At 43.7% G+C, this 16086-nt stretch overlaps 1 protein-coding gene across 1 annotated transcript in view; it reads left to right on the top strand.

The window, feature by feature from the left end:
• The first annotated feature begins 79 nt into the window (after nucleotides 1-79).
• LOC143278503 (calpain-7-like) overlaps nucleotides 80-16086 on the top strand; it is a 54436-nt gene continuing 38429 nt past the window's right edge. Inside the window, exons 1-9 of the mRNA XM_076583282.1 lie at nucleotides 80-194; nucleotides 889-1021; nucleotides 4882-4990; nucleotides 6600-6667; nucleotides 8142-8258; nucleotides 9453-9520; nucleotides 10807-11058; nucleotides 12427-12513; nucleotides 15249-15375. Coding sequence (XP_076439397.1) covers nucleotides 890-1021; nucleotides 4882-4990; nucleotides 6600-6667; nucleotides 8142-8258; nucleotides 9453-9520; nucleotides 10807-11058; nucleotides 12427-12513; nucleotides 15249-15375 — 960 coding nt within the window. The 5' untranslated portion in view covers nucleotides 80-194; nucleotide 889. The remainder of the gene's footprint in view (nucleotides 195-888; nucleotides 1022-4881; nucleotides 4991-6599; nucleotides 6668-8141; nucleotides 8259-9452; nucleotides 9521-10806; nucleotides 11059-12426; nucleotides 12514-15248; nucleotides 15376-16086) is intronic.

A 16086-nucleotide genomic window follows, 5' to 3' on the forward strand; every position in this document is an offset into this window, starting at 1 on the left:
GGAGACAGGAACAGCGTTTGGGATACCGGGTACCAGTGGAAATAACTTCCCTTGAGAACTTCCTTCTGGTCTCGGAAGTTATGTTTAGTATCGTCCGAAAGTAGACAGGAGGAAGTGTGGAAATCGTCGTCTCCATCAACTCAACGTTGGAGATTTTTGCTTTTTGTTGACATTCGGGGACATTCTGATTACAGGTATCAACTGTATTTAGAGTATGGTACAAAAAAAAAAAAAAATGTGTGTAATAGCTTGCCAAGACCTAGTCTGACTGCCACTCCTGCTCTCTGTTCTGAACTGAAAATGCTCCGAAATGCATCCTTCTCGACCACTACGACTGCCACTACAACAACTACTACCAGTAGTACTACCTTCACTACTGATGATGATGATGATGAAAACAACAACAGTAATGATGATGATTTAAAGTCGAAAATGCATCATTGATGAAGTACTGATTTTCAAACTTTAAACTATTTCTGGTTTTGACTCGAGTCCTGATTTGTTCGTTTGTGCTGTACTCAATGATAATACTAATAATACAAGCACTAAGCCATGTAAATGTGTGACTCACACACACACACACACACACACACACACACACACACACACACCTTGAGCTGTTGATTATATATCGAATTACAGTACATGAGTGTGTGCATACATGTATATATACTATGCATGCTCATGTATGTGTGTTTAAATGTTTATACCTTGTTGTTCATCAGTTTTGTTTCTTTTTATGTGTAACACTGTATGTTTACATTATTGTTATTCCAGACCAGATGCTTATGTATGTGTGTGTGTGTGTGTGTATCCATTCATGTGTGTTTGAGTATGTGTGTGTGTGAATGTGCACATTCATGTGTGTGTGTGTGTGTGTGTGTGCAGGATGTATGACCCCACGTCAGGTTACCATGGGGCCGACGCAGCCACCCTGCAGACAGAGGGGGTCAACCTGGCCCACCAGGCCGTGGCCTATGATGAGCAGGAGAGATTTGACCTGGCCCTCTTCTACTACACGGTGCCCACACTGATCTCTTCTCTCTCTGTCTCTCTGTCTGTGTGTATCTGTGATGTGTGTGTATCTATGATGTGTGTGTATCTGTGATGTGGGTGTATCTATGATGTGGGTGTTTGTGTGTTTCTTCTTCATGCATGGTTATGTGCACCTTTTTTTTTTCACTTCTGTCTTTTTTTTTCTTCTTTTTTTTTCACTTCTGTCAGGTGTTTGTTAAGTGGGTGTAGATGACTGGAAGATAGGCTGGCAACCATCAACCATGCCTATAAATAAAATCTTGATCTTTGAAAAATAAAGTTTTGAGAACTTTCTGAGTTTCATTCATTGTCTATGTGTCTCTCTATTTTCTGTTTTGGTCAGTCTTACTCTATCCCTCTCCCTTTCTCTGTTTTTGCTGGAACATCTACACTGTCATCATTTTGCACGCCTTTTAAAATCAAGTTAATGAAATGTGTGGAATACTAATACTATTAGATTTATCTAAAGAAATAATACCAAAAAGATGCTGTGTTGTTGATTTTATGTTTTTGTTTCAAAATATGTTTACTGTTATTTGTCTACAGCCACTGTATGAAAAATTAATTCTGTAAGATACTGTCATGTTGGCATACTACTTTTATTTCAAATGTATAAGAACTGTGATTTGTGAACACTATAGACATGTGTAACATACAAATAAAATTTCACTCAGGATTTCATGATACCAGTTCCTTGATCACGTTTGATAGAGTTGTGAACCTTCACGAGTCCAGTACATTTCATTTTACTTTGTCCTGCAGGAGGCAGCACAGACTGCAGTACATTTCATTTTACTGTGTCCTACAGGAGGCAGCACAGACTGCAGTACATTTCATTTTACTGTGTCCTTCAGGAGGCAGCACAGACTGCAGTACATTTCATTTTACTGTGTCCTTCAGGAGGCAGCACAGACTGCAGTACATTTCATTTTACTTTGTCCTACAGGAGGCAGCACAGACTGCAGTACATTTCATTTTACTTTGTCCTTCAGGAGGCAGCACAGACTGCAGTACATTTAATTTTACTGTGTCCTGCAGGAGGCAGCACAGACTGCAGTACATTTCATTTTACTTTGTCCTTCAGGAGGCAGCACAGACTGCAGTACATTTCATTTTACTTTGTCCTTCAGGAGGCAGCACAGACTGCAGTACATTTCATTTTACTTTGTCCTTCAGGAGGCAGCACAGACTGCAGTACATTTCATTTTACTTTGTCCTACAGGAGGCAGCACAGACTGCAGTACATTTCATTTTACTTTGTCCTGCAGGAGGCAGCACAGACTGCAGTACATTTCATTTTACTTTGTCCTTCAGGAGGCAGCACAGACTGCAGTACATTTCATTTTACTTTGTCCTTCAGGAGGCAGCACAGACTGCAGTACATTTCATTTTACTTTGTCCTTCAGGAGGCAGCACAGACTGCAGTACATTTCATTTTACTTTGTCCTTCAGGAGGCAGCACAGACTGCAGTACATTTCATTTTACTGCGTCCTGCAGGAGGCAGCACAGACTGCAGTACATTTCATTTTACTTTGTCCTTCAGGAGGAAGCACAGACTCTGCAGTACATTTCATTTTACTTTGTCCTTCAGGAGGCAGCACAGACTGCAGTACATTTCATTTTACTTTGTCCTGCAGGAGGCAGCACAGACTGCAGTACATTTCATTTTACTTTGTCCTGCAGGAGGCAGCACAGACTGCAGTACATTTCATTTTACTTTGTCCTTCAGGAGGCAGCACAGACTGCAGTACATTTCATTTTACTGTGTCCTACAGGAGGCAGCACAGACTGCAGTACATTTCATTTTACTTTGTCCTTCAGGAGGCAGCACAGACTGCAGTACATTTCATTTTACTTTGTCCTTCAGGAGGCAGCACAGACTGCAGTACATTTCATTTTACTGTGTCCTACAGGAGGCAGCACAGACTGCAGTACATTTCATTTTACTGTGTCCTTCAGGAGGCAGCACAGACTGCAGTACATTTCATTTTACTCTGTCCTTCAGGAGGCAGCACAGACTGCAGTACATTTCATTTTACTTTGTCCTGCAGGAGGCAGCACAGACTGCAGTACATTTCATTTTACTTTGTCCTTCAGGAGGCAGCACAGACTGCAGTACATTTCATTTTACTTTGTCCTTCAGGAGGCAGCACAGACTGCAGTACATTTCATTTTACTGTGTCCTTCAGGAGGCAGCACAGACTGCAGTACATTTCATTTTACTTTGTCCTTCAGGAGGCAGCACAGACTGCAGTACATTTCATTTTACTGTGTCCTACAGGAGGCAGCACAGACTGCAGTACATTTCATTTTACTGTGTCCTTCAGGAGGCAGCACAGACTGCAGTACATTTCATTTTACTGTGTCCTTCAGGAGGCAGCACAGACTGCAGTACATTTCATTTTACTGTGTCCTACATGAGGCAGCACAGACTGCAGTACATTTCATTTTACTTTGTCCTTCAGGAGGCAGCACAGACTGCAGTACATTTCATTTTACTGTGTCCTTCAGGAGGCAGCACAGACTGCAGTACATTTCATTTTACTGTGTCCTTCAGGAGGCAGCACAGACTGCAGTACATTTCATTTTACTTTGTCCTTCAGGAGGCAGCACAGACTGCAGTACATTTCATTTTACTGTGTCCTTCAGGAGGCAGCACAGACTGCAGTACATTTCATTTTACTTTGTCCTGCAGGAGGCAGCACAGACTGCAGTACATTTCATTTTACTGTGTCCTTCAGGAGGCAGCACAGACTGCAGTACATTTCATTTTACTGTGTCCTTCAGGAGGCAGCACAGACTGCAGTACATTTCATTTTACTTTGTCCTTCAGGAGGCAGCACAGACTGCAGTACATTTCATTTTACTGTGTCCTGCAGGAGGCAGCACAGACTGCAGTACATTTCATTTTACTTTGTCCTTCAGGAGGCAGCACAGACTGCAGTACATTTCATTTTACTGTGTCCTTAAGGAGGCAGCACAGACTGCAGTACATTTCATTTTACTTTGTCCTTCAGGAGGCAGCACAGACTGCAGTACATTTCATTTTACTTTGTCCTACAGGAGGCAGCACAGACTGCAGTACATTTCATTTTACTTTGTCCTTCAGGAGGCAGCACAGACTGCAGTACATTTCATTTTACTTTGTCCTGCAGGAGGCAGCACAGACTGCAGTACATTTCATTTTACTTTGTCCTTCAGGAGGCAGCACAGACTGCAGTACATTTCATTTTACTTTGTCCTTCAGGAGGCAGCACAGACTGCAGTACATTTCATTTTACTGTGTCTTTCAGGAGGCAGCACAGACTGCAGTACATTTCATTTTACTTTGTCCTTCAGGAGGCAGCACAGACTGCAGTACATTTCATTTTACTGTGTCCTGCAGGAGGCAGCACAGACTGCAGTACATTTCATTTTACTTTGTCCTTCAGGAGGCAGCACAGACTGCAGTACATTTCATTTTACTGTGTCCTTAAGGAGGCAGCACAGACTGCAGTACATTTCATTTTACTTTGTCCTTCAGGAGGCAGCACAGACTGCAGTACATTTCATTTTACTTTGTCCTACAGGAGGCAGCACAGACTGCAGTACATTTCATTTTACTTTGTCCTTCAGGAGGCAGCACAGACTGCAGTACATTTCATTTTACTTTGTCCTGCAGGAGGCAGCACAGACTGCAGTACATTTCATTTTACTGTGTCCTTCAGGAGGCAGCACAGACTGCAGTACATTTCATTTTACTTTGTCCTGCAGGAGGCAGCACAGACTGCAGTACATTTCATTTTACTTTGTCCTTCAGGAGGCAGCACAGACTGCAGTACATTTCATTTTACTGTGTCCTTCAGGAGGCAGCACAGACTCTGTTGGCTGCAGCTCAGGCTGGAAGCTGTCACCCCGCCCTGGTGGACAAAGCCACAGAGTACATGCTGCGAGCTGACAAGATCAGAGAAACAAGTCAGTGCTGCCATCATTCTTCCCTTCTTCCACAGAGAGCGTCCACACACACTCACACACTCATACACACATACACACACACATACACACACACACACAAACACACACACACACTCATACACTCACACACATATTAGAACAACCAAAACCCCAGACAAATCTGAAAATATATAGATTTAGATGGGTACAGTGGTTAGAGTGCTGGATTCTGGCCACAGTGTAGTGAGTTAGATCCCCAGTTTCAGCACACAGCGCTGGATTCTGGCCACAGTGTAGTGAGTTAGATCCCCAGTTTCAGCACACAGCGCTGGATTCTGGCCACAGTGTAGTGAGTTAGATCCCCAGTTTCAGCACACAGTGCTGGATTCTGGTCACAGTGTAGTGAGTTAGATCCCCAGTTTCAGCACACAGCGCTGGATTCTGGCCACAGTGTAGTAGTTAGATCCCCAGTTTCAGCACACAGTGCTGGATTCTGGCCACAGTGTAGTGAGTTAGATCCCCAGTTTCAGCACACAGCGCTGGATTCTGGCCACAGTGTAGTGAGTTAGAGCCCCAGTTTCAGCACACAGCGCTGGATTCTGGCCACAGTGTAGTGAGTTAGATCCCCAGTTTCAGCACACCTAATGGGTTAAGGATGGAGATTTTTCCCATCTCCCTGGTCAACAAAAATGCGGACGTTCTAGTGCTTGAATCCTCTTCAACTGTATACACATCCAGAAGATCAAAATATGCGTGTTAAGTATCCTGTAATCTATGTTAGCGTTCACTGGATTATGGAAACAAGAACGTACTCAGCATGCCTTCATGAGTGAAAACCTAAGTATCATAACGGTAAAAGCCACTCATACATATGAGTGACCATGGAAGTTGCAACCATGAATGGCAAAAAAGACGAAAATTCATAAAATATGTTAATAATAGACTTGACCATACTTTATGGGCATTACCGACCCTTTTTGCCTTGTATGAATTATTATAAATCCCCTATACATTTTATATATTCCTCAAACTCTGTATTATATATTCCTCAAACTCTATATGGGAACTGTTTCCAAATATGTTTTATTGTCTAAGATTAGTAAGCAACTTCTGTTCCTGGTTTGTGGTGGCAGTTCAGTTCTTTTAGGTTTTTTGTTATTGTTGTTTATTGGGTGGTGTGTTTTTTGTTTGTTTTTTTGTTTTGTTTTGTTGTGTTTTTGTCACCTATTTCATTACTACAGTTTATGTAAAAGAGAAGAGGATATAAAAGTTGGTGTGATATTCTTTTCTTTTCCCCTGAACCACTTGATGTTGAATAATTTCGATGCTGAGAATAGATGCAGAGATAGACGCATACTACATAGGTAGATTAGATAGATCACTTGATCAATAAATGGATACTAGATAGAAAGGTAGATCATTCTTTCAATAAATAAATACTAGATAGATAAGCTTTTCTTTGAATAAGCTTACCTTTGGAAACTGGTTGGTTATTACTTTATTTATTTTAAAGTTTTTAGATAACTTTGTTTTGTTGATTCTTTACCTTAAGTAAATTTTGTTCTAAAAACTATTGGTGTTCATGGTGGTTTTTTTGTATATATATTTCTTTCTTCTCTTTTTTTTCTAGTTTTTTCCCCGGGGTCAGCAAGGAATGGTAACTCAGGTGGAGAGGAGGTAGAGAAAACCCAACAGCAGGTAATGTTTGTAGCTCACATGTCTCTCTCTCTCTCTCTCTTTCTGTGTGTACCTGTCTCTTTCTCTGTCTGTCTCTGTCTCTCTCTGTGCGTCTCTGCCACCTCTGTCTCTTGAATCAGTCCTTACCAACAGAACACAACATATAGTTACCAACGGTAGCTTCTCTTCTACGAGAGCATTAAAATGTGTTTCTCAAGGATTCGTTCTTTGGCCACTTCTTTTCTTACTGTAATGATCTTCCTTTGTCTGCATCAGTATCCACAGTCTCATGTGATCTTTTTGACAGTGACATTTCCTTTCATTACAATGCTGTCAGTGTAGCTTCAGTTCAGTGTTCTCTTCAAGTGGGATCAATTGATGTTTTTAAATTGTGCAAAATCAACTCTACCCCACGCCCCACTCACTCCCCTACAGACGCATACACACACACACACACACACACACACACACACACACAACACAACACAACACAACACAACACAACACAACACACACGCGTGCAGACACACACACACACACACACACACACACACACACACAACACAACACAACACATCACAACACAACACACCACACCACACCACACACAACACAACACAACACAACACAACACAACACAACACAACACACACCACACACAACACAACACAACACAACACAACACAACACAACACACACACAACACCACACACACACACACACAACACAACACAACACAACACACACACCACACCACACCACACCACACCACACCACACACACCACACAACACAACACAACACAACACACCACACCACACCACACCACACCACACCACACCACACCACACCACACAACACACCACACCACACCACACCACACCACACCACACCACACAACACAACACACAATACACCACACCACACCACACCACACACACCACACCACACCACACCACACCACACCACACCACACACACCACACACACCACACCACACCACACCACACCACACCACACCCACCACACAACACAACACACCACACCACACCACACCACACCACACACACCACACAACACAACACAACACACCACACCACACCACACCACACCACACACACCACACACACCACACAACACAACACACCACACCACACCACACCACACACACCACACACACCACACCACACCACACCACACACACCACACAACACCACACCACACCACACCACACCACACCACACAACACACCACACAACACAACACAACACAACACACAACACCACACACACACACACACAACACACACACACACACACACACACACACACACACACAACACAACACAACACAACACAACACAACACACACACACACACACACACACACACACACACACACACACACACACACACACACACACACACACACACACACACACACACACACACACACACACACACACACACAGAGTAACAGGGGAGGGTGATGCTACAGACAGACCTGGAGAGGGCACGCTTCCTGCTGTCTGAAGCTCTGGACGAGGACGAGAAAGGCGACTTGGACGACGCTGTTGACCTGTACACACAGGCTGTGGAGCTGTGTATCCAGATTGTGAGTTGGTGTTTGGTTTCCTCCCTTTGTTACTTGTGGTTTTTCTCTCCCTTTGTGAGTCATGGTTTTCTCTCTTCCATCAGGAGTCATGTTTTTCTCTGTCCCATCAGGAGACATGTTTTTCCCTCTTCCATCAGGAGTCATGTTTTTCTCTCTTCCATCAGGAGTCATGTTTTTCTCTGTCCCATCAGGAGTCATGTTTTTCTCTCTTCCATCAGGAGTCATGTTTTTCTCTCTTCCATCAGGAGTCATGTTTTTCTCTCTTCCATCAGGAGTCATGTTTTTCTCTGTCCCATCAGGAGTCATGTTTTTCTCTGTCCCATCAGGAGTCATGTTTTTCTCTCTTCCATCAGGAGTCATGTTTTTCTCTGTCCCATCAGGAGACATGTTTTTCTCTGTCCCATCAGGAGTCCTGTTTTTCTCTGTCCCATCAGGAGTCCTGTTTTTCTCTGTCCCATCAGGAGTCATGTTTTTCTCTGTCCCATCAGGAGTCATGTTTTTCTGGAGTCCTGTTTTTCTCTGTCCCATCAGGAGTCCTGTTTTTCTCTGTCCCATCAGGAGACATGTTTTTCTCTGTCCCATCAGGAGTCATGTTTTTCTGGAGTCATGTTTTTCTCTGTCCCATCAGGAGTCATGTTTTTCTCTGTCCCATCAGGAGTCATGTTTTTCTCTCTTCCATCAGGAGTCATGTTTTTCTCTGTCCCATCAGGAGTCATGTTTTTCTCTGTCCCATCAGGAGTCATGTTTTTCTCTCTTCCATCAGGAGTCATGTTTTTCTCTGTCCCATCAGGAGTCATGTTTTTCTCTGTCCCATCAGGAGTCATGTTTTTCTTCCATCAGGAGTCATGTTTTTCTCTCTTCCATCAGGAGTTCTGTTTCTCTGTCCCATCACCAGATTGTCAGTTGTGGTTTTTTTTCTCTCTCAACAGTTTGGTCTCGTCTCTCATCCAGTAATACTATAGTAATGTATCCATGGTAATGTTGTTGTTGTTGTTGTTGTTGTTTGGGTTGGGTTTTTTTGTTTTTAAAATTAAATTCTGACTAAAAAAAAAAGAAGCTAAATTATGTGTGTGTGTGTGTGTGTGTGTGTGTGTTTGCACATAGAGTTAATGGCAGTGGATGAATAAAATGATTTTAAATAAAAACTGAACTGGATTGACATATGTCTTTCTTTTTTCCTCTTTCAATCCCCAGAGAGACTCCACAGATGATGCCACTCTGAAAACCAAAGTGACCAAAATGGCCAAAGAAGCTCTGGACAGGTCAGTATGTTTTTTAGCCCCTGGACTGTGCTGGTGACATACAGAGGGATGGGATGTGTTCATGTTGGTTGTGTGCCCGGTGTTGTCCATGTGAGTGTGTGTCAGTGAGTGTGTGTGTGTGTGTGTGTGTGTGTTGTATGTTGTATGCATGTATTGTTGGATGATCTCAGAGAGGAGGAACTGAAGAATAAACATGTTGGGTGATGGTTTCAGAGTGGAGGGAGTGAAGAAACATGTTGGGTGATGGTTTCAGAGTGGAGAGAGTGAAGAAACATGTTGGGTGATGGTTTCAGAGTGGAGGCAGTGAAGAAACATGTTGGGTGATGGTTTCAGAGTGGAGGCACTAAAGAAGAAACATGCTGGGTGATGATTTCAGAGGGGAGGCAGTGAAGAAGAAACATGTTGGGTGATGGTTTCAGAGTGGAGGCAGTGAAGAAACATGTTGGGTGATGGTTTCAGAGTGGAGGCAGTGAAGAAGAAACATGTTGGGTGATGGTTTCAGAGTGGAGGCAGTGAAGAAGAAACATGTTGGGTGATGGTTTCAGAGTGGAGAGAGTGAAGAAACATGTTGGGTGATGGTTTCAGAGTGGAGGCAGTGAAGAAACATGTTGGGTGATGGTTTCAGAGTGGAGGCAGTGAAGAAACATGTTGGGTGATGGTTTCAGAGTGGAGAGAGTGAAGAAACATGTTGGGTGATGGTTTCAGAGTGGAGGCAGTGAAGAAACATGTTGGGTGATGGTTTCAGAGTGGAGAGAGTGAAGAAACATGTTGGGTGATGGTTTCAGAGTGGAGGCAGTGAAGAAGAAACATGTTGGGTGATGGTTTCAGAGTGGAGGCAGTGAAGAAGAAACATGTTGGGTGATGGTTTCAGAGTGGAGGCAGTGAAGAAGAAACATGTTGGGTGATGGTTTCAGAGTGGAGGCACTAAAGAAGAAACATGTTGGGTGATGGTTTCAGAGTGGAGGCAGTGAAGAAACATGCTGGGTGATGGTTTCAGAGGGGAGGCACTAAAGAAGAAACATGTTGGGTGATGGTTTCAGAGTGGAGGCAGTGAAGAAACATGTTGGGTGATGGTTTCAGAGTGGAGGCAGTGAAGAAGAAACATGTTGGGTGATGGTTTCAGAGTGGAGGCAGTGAAGAAGAAACATGTTGGGTGATGGTTTCAGAGTGGAGGCAGTGAAGAAACATGTTGGGTGATGGTTTCAGAGTGGAGGCAGTGAAGAAACATGTTGGGTGATGGTTTCAGAGGGGAGGCAGTGAAGAAACATGTTGGGTGATGGTTTCAGAGGGGAGGCACTAAAGAAGAAGCAGCAGCCAGCCAGCACCCGACCCCAGACCACCTCCACCCCCACCCCCACCCCCCGGGTCATGCCCATCCTGGGCTTCAATGCCTTTGCTGACGATGACGACGACAAGAGGACCGCTCGGCCCAGAGCCGGCAACAGTGTGCAGGGGGCAGGGGGAGGGGGAGGGGGGAGACGCGGCCCCATCAACGTGGGTCCCAGCAGCTACACTAAGGATGAGATTGCTGTGCTGAGGTGAGGTTTGAGAAAGGGAGTTTCCTCAGTGTGCCTTTGTACCTGTATGTGAGCATTGAACTTCATTACTTTATTGTCACAACACGTTGATCTGTGTGACATTCAGGCTGTCATTTCCTGGGACAGTGCAGGGCCACAGTGCAGGGCCATAGATCAGGACCACAGTACAGGGCCATAGATCAGGGCCACAGTGCAGGGCCACAGTACAGGGCCATAGATCAGGGCCACAGTGCAGGACCACAGTACAGGGCCATAGATCAGGGCCACAGTGCAGGACCACAGTACAGGGCCATAGATCAGGACCACAGTACATGGCCATAGATCAGGCCCACAGTACATGGCCACAGTACAGGGCCACAGTACATGGCCATAGATCAGGTCCACAGTACATGGCCATAGATCAGGACCACAGTACATGGCCACAGTACAGGGCCATAGATCAGGGCCACAGTACATGGCCATAGATCAGGGCCACAGTGCAGGACCACAGTACAGGGCCATAGATCAGGGCCACAGTACATGGCCATAGATCAGGGCCACAGTACATGGCCATAGATCAGGGCCACAGTGCAGGGCCACAGTACAGGGCCATAGATCAGGGCCACAGTACAGGGCCATAGATCAGGGCCACAGTACAGGGCCATAGATCAGGGCCACAGTACAGGGCCATAGATCAGGGCCACAGATCAGGGCCACAGTACATGGAGGGCCACAGTACATGGCCACAGTGCAGGGCCACAGTACATGGCCACATGGCCACAGTGGAGGGCCACAGTGCAGGGCCACAGTACAGGCCTTAAAGTGTATATGTCAGAGAAGTGGATTTCCTCAAAGTGTATATGTGTGTCACTAAGTGTATATGTGTGTCCATGTGTCAGGGTGTATATATATGTCAGAGAAGTGGATTTCCTCAAAGTGTATATGTGTGTCACTAAGTGTATATGTGTGTCCATGTGTCAGAGTGTATATATATGTCAGAGAAGTGGATTTCCTCAAAGTGTATATGTGTGTCACTAAGTGTATATGTGTGTCCATGTGTCAGGGTGTATATATATGTCAGAGAAGTGGATTTCCTCAAAGTGTATATGTGTGTCACTAAGTGTATATGTGTGTCCATGTGTCAGGGTGTATATATATGTCAAAGAAGTGGATTTCCTCAAAGTGTATATGTGTGTCACTAAGTGTATATGTGTGTCCATGTGTCAGGGTGTATATATATGTCAGAGAAGTGGATTTCCTCAAAGTGTATATGTGAGTTAGAGAAGAGGATTTCCTCAAGGTGTGTATGTGTGAGTGTCGCTGAGTGTAGTGAGTACCACTGATACCCAGTGCAATGTGCTGTAAATAACCTGATGTTCTCTCCACCAGACAAACATCGCGGATCAATGGGCGTGAATACGTGCCCTTCATGAGTGTGGACAGAAGGGAGAAGTTTGGCTGTCTGGATGTGTACAGGTCAGATTTCACTTTTACCTGTGTGGATGTGTACAGGTCAGATTTCACTTTTACCTGTGTGGATGTGTACAGGTCAGATTTCACTTTTACCTGTGTGGATGTGTACAGGTCAGATTTCACTTTTTCCTGTGTGGATGTGTACAGGTCAGATTTCACTTTTACCTGTGTGGATGTGTACAGGTCAGATTTCACTTTTACCTGTGTGGATGTGTACAGGTCAGATTTCACTTTTACCTGTGTGGATGTGTACAGGTCAGATTTCACTTTTACCTGTGTGGATGTGTACAGGTCAGATTTCACTTTTACCTGTGTGGATGTGTACAGGTCAGATTTCAGTTCTACCTGTGTCAAGGACAGCTTGTGAAAGGTCCTTGTATTGGTCTCTTTTCATGCAAAGCACACAACATGCATTTAACTTGACACAAACAGATATAAATGCTCTGTATAAGTCTCCAACCTGATACAGATAGATAGAAATGTGCTTTAAAAGTCTCCAACTTGACACAGATATAAATGCTCCATGTTAGTCTGCAGCTTGACACAGACAGATATAAATAAATGCTCCATGTTAGTCTACAACTTGACACAGTCAGATATATATAAATGCTGAATGTTAGTCTGCAACTTGACACAGTCAGATATAAATGCTCCAGTTAGTCTCCAACTTGACACAGACAGATATAAATGCTCCATGTTTAGTCTGCAACTTGACACAGTCAGATATAAATGAATGCTCCAGTTAGTCTCCAACTTGACACAGACAGATATAAATGCTCCATGTTAGTCTGCAACTTGACACAGACAGATATAAATAAATGCTCCATGTTAGTCTGCAGCTTGACACAGTCAGATATAAATGAATGCTCCAGTTAGTCTCCAACTTGACACAGACAGATATAAATGCTCCATGTTAGTCTGCAGCTTGACACAGACAGATATAAATAAATGCTCCATGTTAGTCTCCAACTTGACACAGACAGATATAAATAAATGCTCCATGTTAGTCTCCAACTTGACACAGACAGATATAAATGCTCCATGTTAGTCTGCAACTTGACACAGACAGATATAAATGCTCCATGTTAGTCTGCAACTTCACACAGACAGATATAAATAAATGCTCCATGGTAGTCTGCAACTTGACACAGACAGATATAAATGCTGTATGTAAATCTCCAACTTGACACAGACAGATATAAATGCTCTGTATGTCTCCAATTTGACATATAAATGCTCTATATAAGTCTCCAGCTTGACAGACAGATATAATTGCTCTATGTAAGTCTCCCATTGACACAGACAGATATAAATGCTCCATGTAAGTCTGCCATTGCCACAGACAGATATAAATGCTCCATGTAAGTCTCCCATTGATATAGACAGATATAAATGTTCCATGATAGTCTGCCATTGCCACAGATAGATATAAATGCTCCATGTTAGTCTGCCATTGCCACAGATAGATATAAATGCCTGCCCTTCCTTGTCTTTAGTTTCTACAGTTTTAGAGTTATGCATGCGTGTGAATGACTGGTGCGAAAGCGCTTTGATTTGTGTCTGCACAAGATCCAGCGCTATATAAATACCATTATTATTATTATTATTATGTTAGTCTGTCATTGCCATAGATAGATATAAATGCTCCATGTTAGTCTGCCATTGCCACAGACAGATATAAATGCTCCATGTAAGTCTGCCATTGCCACAGACAGATATAAATGCTCCATGTAAGTCTGCCATTGACACAGACAGATATAAATGCTCCATGTAAGTCTCCCATTGACACAGACAGATATAAATGCTCCATGTAAGTCTCCCATTGACACAGACAGATATAAATGCTCCATGTAAGTCTCCCATTGACACAGACAGATACAAATGCTCCATGTAAGTCTCCCATTGACACAGACGGATATAAATGCTCCACGTAAGTCTCCCATTGATATAGATATAAATGCTCCATGTTAGTCTCCATTGACACAGACAGATATAAATGCTCCATGTAAGTCTCCCATTGACACAGACAGATATAAATGCTCCATGTAAGTCTCCCATTGATATAGATATAAATGCTCCATGTAAGTCTCCCATTGCCACAGACAGATATAAATGCTCCATGTTAGTCTGCCATTGCCACATAGATATAAATGCTCCATGTTAGTCTGCCATTGCCACAGACAGATATAAATGCTCCATGTAAGTCTGCCATTGCCACAGACAGATATAAATGCTCAATGTAAGTCTCCCATTGATATAAATATAAATGCTCCATGTAAGTCTCCCATTGATATAGATATAAATGCTCCATGTAAGTCTCCCATTGATATAGATATAAATGCTCCATGTAAGTCTCCCATTGACACAGACAGATATAAATGCTCCATGTAAGTCTGCCATTGCCACAGACAGATATAAATGCTCCATGTAAGTCTGCCATTGCCACAGACAGATATAAATGCTCCATGTTAGTCTGCCATTGCCACAGACAGATATAAATGCTCCATGTTAGTCTCCCATTGATATAGATATAAATGCTCCATGTAAGTCTGCCATTGACACAGACAGATATAAATGCTCCATGTAAGTCTCCCATTGACACAGACAGATATAAATGCTATGTAAGTCTCCCATTGACACAGACAGATATAAATGCTCCATGTAAGTCTCCCATTGACACAGATATAAATGCTCCAAGTAAGTCTCCCATTGACACAGACAGACTGTCTTGCTTGCAGTGACAAAGACGGGAAGCTGGCGCTGTCTCCCAAGCAGATCCAGCAGTTTGGGCGATGGGCACGCCCCTCTGAGTTCTGTCAGGACCCCTGCATGATTTACGCCATCTCCAGCTTCAGTATCCGACAGGTGAGGTGTGTCAGCCATGATATACACTGACAGGTGAGGTGTGTCAGCCATGATATACACTGACAGGTGAGGTGTGTCAGCCATGATATACACTGTGACAGGTGAGGTGTGTCAGCCATGATATACACTGACAGGTGAGGTGTGTCAGCCATGATATACACTGACAGGTGAGGTGTGTCAGCCATGATATACACTGACAGGTGAGGTGTGTCAGCCATGATATACACTGACAGGTGAGGTGTGTCAGCCATGATATACACTGACAGGTGAGGTGTGTCAGGCATGATATACACTGACAGGTGAGGTGTGTCAGCCATGATATACACTGTGACAGGTGAGGTCTGTCAGGCATGATATACACTGACAGGTGAGGTGTGTCAGCCATGATATACACTGTGACAGGTGAGGTGTGTCAGCCATGATATACACTGACAGGTGAGGTGTGTCAGCCATGATATACACTGACAGGTGAGGTCTGTCAGCCATGATATACACTGACAGGTGAGGTGTGTCAGCCATGATATACACTGACAGGTGAGGTGTGTCAGCCATGATATACACTGACAGGTGAGGTGTGTCAGCCATGATATACACTGACAGGTGAGGTGTGTCAGCCATGATATACACTGACAGGTGAGGTGTGTCAGCCATGATATACACTGACAGGTGAGGTCTGTCAGCCATGATATACACTGACAGGTGAGGTGTGTC

The sequence above is a fragment of the Babylonia areolata genome, chromosome 2, assembly GCF_041734735.1.
Source record: "Babylonia areolata isolate BAREFJ2019XMU chromosome 2, ASM4173473v1, whole genome shotgun sequence".
NCBI classification, from domain to species: domain Eukaryota; kingdom Metazoa; phylum Mollusca; class Gastropoda; order Neogastropoda; family Buccinidae; genus Babylonia; species Babylonia areolata.